Raw genomic sequence first — 7,682 nt, forward strand, 5'->3', positions numbered from 1 at the left:
AGTAATGTCATGGTCACTTCTAAAATTACAGTTGGATTTCGATCAGAGTTATTTAATTGTTGTTTTGCAATTGTAAAAAAAGCATTCTGCTATGCTACAGTAATATGCGTAAACTTTGAAGCAACTTGTCAGTATTAACTAATTAACTAATGAATTGTAAAAAGAAAACAACAACCCTGCTCCCAGTGAAAAATTAAAAGGATAAAAATGTATGAAAAGTTCATAATTTTGGTGTCCTTAAGACACTCCAGTAGAGTTTTTTTTTTTTTTTAATCAATCCAAGAGAAAGAAGATAAAGACAGAAGAGAATTGACACAAGAATTGAACCTTGGTTGACTCCAGGTGGAGTACAGTTTTTCTCTAAGATTTTTTAAATTAATGAGGCTTCATGATATGTCCTCATTAAGATAATAATAGAGGAGTCCAAATTAGGTTTTCTTAATCAGATGTTCACAGCAGCTTCTCTAAATTAAGCTGGTACTACTCCTGTAGTTAGACTGATAATGATTTTTGGGATGTTAAATTTGACTGTCTCCCATTCCTTTTTAAAGACAAGAAGTGGAACTGTACTATGTGGTACAGCATACAGGTTGTAGATGAGATACACATTTTTGAAAAGTGTGGAGAAGACACAGTCTCAAACTAAAAACATTCAGTTATAAGAAATAACAGTTTTTCAACAAAAGTAAAGCGGTACCTTTTTAAGAGGAAAGGAAGTTTCATTATCAAAAGTAATGGTTAGGTAATGTTTTAGTACCGATATTGTGATGACTCACTTCATTCTATTAAGTAATCAAAAACTGCTCTACAGAATTGTATCTACCCTTTAACTAATGGTTAACTAGTAGTTCTTTCCCCATTAACAGCCTTTGTGTGGTTTATCAAGCATTTGTTTTTCATTTGATAATCGTGAGCTACTCAAGATTGAACATGCAATGAGGAAGTGCCCTCTCTCTACCAATTACTTAGTGATTAGTTTACCATTCATTTCCAATGAACTATCCAAAATATGTGTCCCTTATTGTAAATTGTTACCTGCCCACCTTCTCATATCTTCACCAGCTTTCCCTCAAGGAATAATGTGTCTTTATTCCACTTGTGATCTGCTTTCACACACGTCATAGGGACGATATACATCTGGAATATATAAATAGTTAAGTTCATGGTTTCTCTAATTCAACCATAAGAACTAAAATAGCTCAACACAGCAAATGCAAGGCAAGTTTATTTATATAGCACATTTCAACAACAAGGCAATTCAAAGTGCTTTACACAAGACATCAAAAGCATCATGACAGAGGAAAAAAACAAGATACATTAAAGTAGAAAAGTTAAAATTTAAAATATGTTTAAGTAAAAATAATTCAAATAAATTGAATTTAAAGAAAAATATAATATTATAAGAAATAAAAGTTACAGTGCAGAGTGAAAGATTAAAATCTTCATTAAAATAGTTACTTTGATTTAAAATAGCAAGTGTTTAAGCAGACCGGCAGCAAACAAAAAAAACATACTTAATAGTTAAACTAGGTGTAATAAAAATGTATTGTAAATAATTATGGTAGTTTGTATGTCATAATTCTTAAAACATGTCTATAAATATGGTTGTCAATGAGAGCCTCTGGGAGTGTGAAGTAACCTTTTCTGATCCCATGCAATCAATGTGTTGCCACAGAAGAAGCATGTTACTGTAGGGTATTGCCTGCCATGACAACATAAACATATTGGGAACACTGTATGTTTTGTTCTGCTAGTTTATGAAAATGGCTCAGTATAGACAGATCAGCATTAATCAGCTCCCTGACTCTTCCGCCTATTCCCAGATAATCTCATTTAGTCATTCACTGCTGATGTGTTTTCCACTATCAACCATTTTTAATTAAGAGCCATCCTTGCCACTCAATCAAATCATCAGGCAGCTTCCAGATATAAATAGAAAAAAAGACTTTGCAGCCTTTTTATTTCCTGTCAAAGTTTTGTTGCTTTTCCCCTGCAAGATCCGCATGTCTTCAACACATTTATGGATATGTTGTTCACAATACAGAAAGGCTTTAGAAAGAGTTAAATGTTTATATTTAGCTGACAGAAAAACACTTAATGAAGTGGTCAAGAATTTGAAACAATACATATATCATCATCATTATCATGTGATACGTTTTGTGAATAACTGTCTTTTGAATTTTTTTACAAGAGACGCTTGCACATCAGGAGCTTGGGTGACAAATCCTGCTTACACAGCACCATCAAACAAAGTATTTACACGTCACCATTGCTGTGATGAGAATAATACCTAGATCAAGATTTGGGACAAAGACAAAAAAGAAAAACATTCAATATATACACACACATAGGCTAGACATACACTATGGTATATATACACACACACACAAACAAACCCCAAAGTAAATCACTTCATTACAATTAAGTTACTAAATAAGATAAAAGGGGTTAGGTGAAGTGAAGGTTTGACACATATAAATACATACAGAAAAAAACAATATCCATCTACATGTAAAAATAAATATAAAAACATTGATCTACATACACTTATATAAACTCATAGTTAGCTTCAAACGGCGTTTGAAAAGGAGAATTCAAGAAAAAAGTGGAACCTTTTCAGGGAGTTATGGAAAAAATATGTATCTCCACTACATTTTTTTAATACTCAAACACTTGCTGCCTGGCTAATGGCCAGTTTCCCATCACATTCTTTTCTAAGTTTCAGCCATTGGAGGGGACTTCCAGTCTGAATATGCAGAGTGAAAATGTCACGGGGTGGAGCATGAATATTGGGTGGGGGACATCCAGCTTGTTGTTGTATACTGCCTTTCTGATAACTCCATGTTGTGAAGCAGAGCCTTTTACAGAAAGAAAAAAAACATCAGAAAGCTGAATATTTAGCTCCTGGGGTAAGGTGAGATTTTCTTTCGTATTTTCTTTCACATTTACAATTATGAATTATACATCTAAGCAACATATAATTAATGCACATTTGTACAGAATTTCAAATTGTGATTTCAAATGTTGAGTGTTTTTATTTCAATCTTGTTTTCTTATCGCAGTTATTTTGAAAAGAAAACAGGTTGCAAACAAAAGCTCTGTAACTTTTAAGTCAGATTTAAAGACTTTATAAATTGTTGTTTATACACTGTTATGAGTAACTGCATACAACTGCATACTCAGTTCACTGAAGTGCAGCATCTTTCATATTTTGTTTGACTTTTTTTTCCTGCTAGCAGCAATAGATCAGGCTGACTCTTAAAGGAATCACGTTTTTATATAAGATCTAAACTTGACGCACATCAACCATCTTTGACAATCATCTTTCATGACTGATGATCTTATCAAGTTAACCCATATTCCATCCATTTTTACTATAGAAATGTTTACAATCTTCATTTTTTTATGCAACTCGTGTGCCAAGTCTGTTTAAAAAGAAACCATTAAACTTGTGGGACTAAATCCAGCTCAGTACATTTCTTGCCACCTTTCTATTTTGTGAGTGGAGAGTAAATAAAAATATTCCAGCATCTTACGATCTTCATCAATACACTGATGTTAATTGTTGTTATTTTTGAGCCAAATCCAATGAAAGCTAACATGCTATCCTAAAAGGTGCACTATGTAGATTTGTTAGTTAATTTTGGAGGTTGGAGAGGTGAAACACTAATATGCTATATGTTCTTAACTAAATGCAAACTTTATTCAAAGGAAAAAAAGGGTCCTTGTACACTGTTTGGAGCTAAAAAGCTACCAAGAGAGTTACAGATTCACTGCTGCGGACCCACAAGCAGAACTTCTCGCAGCATTTTATCTTCAGACTGTTACATTGACCACATTTTCCTTTGAGGACAGGTTGTGTTTAGAGTTATGAACATTTACCACAGAATCTAAACACTTCTCCAACTTTCACATTTTGAAACCAACACTCTATAATGCTCTTTTAACCAAATAAGATCTTACATACACAGACAGATATAATTACATTTATAACATATTTATATCCTAATGAATCTATCATGTAGCCTATAATGCAATGCTTTGCCACACACTTGATGTTGGGGCAGATAAACTGTGTGTAACATAAAACTAATTCAATCATTGGTGAGAGAAAAACGACTGAAAGGCTTTTCCAAGTTTTTACTGTCATAAAGGTGACATAAGTGGATTATTTATATATTTTTATTTCTCCTTCTTCCCTCAGCTGTTTGATTCTGTAAGATTTGTGTTGGATTATCTATCTCTGGGAGCAACACTTTATGTAATTTGTTTATCTGTCCAGGCTAATTTATTTATTTACTCATAAACTGCAGCGCCTATTATGTAATAATCATTTCCTCTTTCCTTGCAGGGACAGATGGCTGTCAGCTAAGAAACAGACAACCAGAACTCACATTTTTAGTTCATTATCGTCACAAGAAGGACGAGCAGAAAACATCTGAAATCATAGTCGGAAAGGGTGGCAACATGTCAGACTCTGATTTTGAGAGACTGGAGTTCTTCAGAAGTATCCTCAACAGCTGCAGTGCGGGTTCATCGTGTAACAACTCCCACCTAATTTTCCACAACACCAGCCTTGAAAACGGGCAAGAGATCCTGGATGATGGATCCCCCTGGTTGAGAATCGTCATCTCTGTGGTTTACTTTGTGGTTGCCACAGCAGGAGTGTTGGGCAACTTGTTAGTGATCTTCCTCATGTATTCTACTCATACCATCAACACAGGAACCATCAATTTCTTTGTGTTCAACCTAGCTTTAGCCCAATTGTTCTTCTCCCTTGCTTTGCCGTTTTGGGCCGTGGACATTGCATTAGACTACAGTTGGCCTTTTAGCTCTGCCACGTGCAAAGCTGTGTCCCTTCTCACTGGGCTGAATGTCTTTGCTAGCTGCTTTTTCCTCACAGCTATGAGTGTGACCCGCTACTGCTCTGTGGCTACTGCTCTCAAACCAAGGGCCTCTTTGTGCAGCAGATATTGCACCTCACCAGTGGCTACAGCTTTTATCTGGACTGGAGCTCTCATAGCAGCTACACCCAGAGCCGTGTTTGCAGACCTGAAAAATGTAGGAAGTGGAAACGACACAGCATGCCTGCTTCGCTTTCCAGATGGCACAGCCTGGCTCGGGATAAACCAGCTCTTGAGAGTGGTGCTTGGATTTCTGCTTCCCTACACTGCTATCATCGTTTCCTATCTTCTTCTTCTGCGCTTTCTCTGCCGGCATAAACTAAAAGGCAGTCACTCTCGGAGAAAGGCTGACATTTCAAAGTCTGTCGCAGTGGTGGTTCTCTCATTTTGCACCTCCTGGTTCCCGTATAACACCCTGACACTTTGGAGCATCCTCATCCAGCTTGACATTGTTGATATCAGCCCATCGTTCTATTTGGCTCAGACCTACTTTTTCCCTCTTGCAAACTGCCTTGCGTTCACCAGTAGTTGTTTTAACCCTGTGATCTACTGCCTGGTGAGAAAAGAGTACCGTGTGGCCCTGCGCAACGTGCTCTTCAAGCTCAGCATGGCTTTTATATCCAAGATTCCCTATGGTATTAATTCAGAGGAGGGGTCAGGGCAAGGGGGACAGCTGGCTATTCCGCTTGACAATGTTTACAGCCAGACGACCCAAACTGACACAAGGAGATACACGCATCTGTCTGTATTGCCAAATGTAGTGTCCACCCTGTAAAGCCAAAAACGTTGGTGATCAAATAATGTAAACAAATGTTTTACTTTCATTGAAAAAAAAGATAATTCACTTATCTTTGGAAAGTTTGTGTTCCGTGCTTAAGGAGGACCTGCCTTTACCTCCGATGATAAACAGCATGTATACCTAATTGGGTGTAAATGTACTGATTTGTGAACACGTAAGATTTTGTGTCTTTTGTTTAGCTTTTTCTGTAAGCATGAAATAAATATAAAGACAAATAATATTATTTCACTTGTTCACTACAATGGAAAAAAAACGTGAGATTTCCCCCACATCCTTTTTTCTATATTGTTGATATTGTTGGAATTTGACAAGAGACAATAGTACACTTGGGAGTATAATATTACAGCAGTCATCAGTCTGGATGTGATTGTCTTGTCCAGTTGTGAACACTTTTTGACCTTATGTTATAAAGAAATGGATTTAAAAATATAATGTGATTGAATTGTCTTTCCTGATTAGTGATGCTTTAAATAAAGGCTTCATCTCCAACATGTCCACCTATCTTGAGTTTCAGTGTTTAAATAGATTGGATTGGCATATACACTGTAATAAATGATTCTGTAGTCATGTATCTTTAACTTAATATATCTGATAAAATGTATTCAATATAAATGCGTCCTTGATTTTGACAATTATTTAAGTAACTTTAAAAAAAAAAGTATGACATAGTATCTGCTATTTTTTGTTGCATTAAATATAATGTTTATGTATATGTAATTATAAATTAAGAGAATTTTTAATGAATCCAACTCAATAGAATTAGCCAGTTTTTATTTGAAGAGCATTTCCTTTTATTTTGCACCTTTTTTTCTTCTTTTGAATTCAGCAGCTATTGTCTGGTCACAAGACATAAAGAAAATGCGAATGATTTAACTCAACAATTTCATTTGGTTGACAAAGGCAAGGAGAGTTATTTTATACTGTAATGTTAATGACAGCCTGTGGGTGTATGCTACGCATAATATTTACAGTCTATGATGCTTCAGTACAAAATGAAATTAGGAAGAAAAGTAATCCAGAGAGACAGTGATACAGTAGCGGCAGAAAAGTAAATTATGCATATTATGTAAATGTAGGCTATAGTGTGATGGTATTACGCCACGATATCAGAAAGATACCACAAGAATTTGCACGAAGAAAACAAAAAGCTTTATTTTGAAAGTTACATTGTAAGCAATTGCTGTTAATTGGCGGCCAATTTTCAACACTAAAATAATATTTTGATCTCAAACAGTTAAGAACTGTAGAAAGCAATGCTTTGTGATGCTCAACTTGAAGCAAAGTGACAAAGGCCATAAACAGTATGAGGATGTTTTAAATTACAGGACACTACAGTATTTTTTTCAAAAAAGAACTTTCTGTGTGGTTTGTTAGGTTGTTTGTCTTTTGTTTCTAAAAAATATGCAAGGAAACACAATGTGGATGACGTGCTACACATCATCATCATCATCATAATGTATTGGATTGTCAAACTACAAATTAGTCTTATTGATGAGATCTTATTTAATTTTTGTAATGTTTCATTGATATTTCAGAGGATGTTTCATACAAACAGATCCTCAGTATCACTAAAACGTAATTTATGAGTGAGGCTTAGATTTAAATAATGTAAAAATATTACTTTTGGGCAGTTTTAGTTGTATTTAGGTTACAATGAATACAGCCAAATGGTCAGAGAACCAAAACTTGTTAACCCGGTAATTTAGCACAAAGAGGTCGAGGCAGAGAGAGGAAAACATACATGCCTGGCCTCACAACAATTTAACATCTAGTCTGCTGGTAATGGATTTATATTTCCCAAACTTAAGTGAAGTACACCTATGTAAGAATAGTTTACATGTTCTGCTTTTGGGGACTCAGACTCTACTTTGATGACTTGGGACTTGACAATTTGAGAGGCATGTGTCTATGTTAGCTTAGCATGACTAGCAACGACTCCTTTATGTGAATAAGTTCTGATAAAACTTAAGAATAACTCA

At 35.2% G+C, this 7,682-nt stretch overlaps 1 protein-coding gene across 1 annotated transcript; it reads left to right on the forward strand.

The window, feature by feature from the left end:
* Positions 1-3,858: 3,858 nt before the first annotated feature.
* On the forward strand, positions 3,859-6,168 carry LOC306839381 (relaxin-3 receptor 1-like). The gene has a single exon (XM_079368035.1). It carries the CDS (start codon positions 4,468-4,470, stop codon positions 5,677-5,679), a length of 1,212 nt encoding a protein of 403 aa, XP_079224161.1. The 5' UTR covers positions 3,859-4,467; the 3' UTR covers positions 5,680-6,168.
* The last annotated feature ends 1,514 nt before the right edge of the window (positions 6,169-7,682 follow it).

Source organism: Symphodus melops (genome assembly GCF_947650265.1).
Source record: "Symphodus melops genome assembly, chromosome: 18".
In the NCBI taxonomy this organism is placed as follows: Eukaryota; Metazoa; Chordata; class Actinopteri; order Labriformes; family Labridae; genus Symphodus; species Symphodus melops.

Coding starts and splice junctions, on each gene's coding strand:
- LOC306839381 (XM_079368035.1), top strand. CDS start 4,468: ATGTCAGACTCTGATTTTGAGAGACTGGAGTTCTTCAGAAGTATCCTC.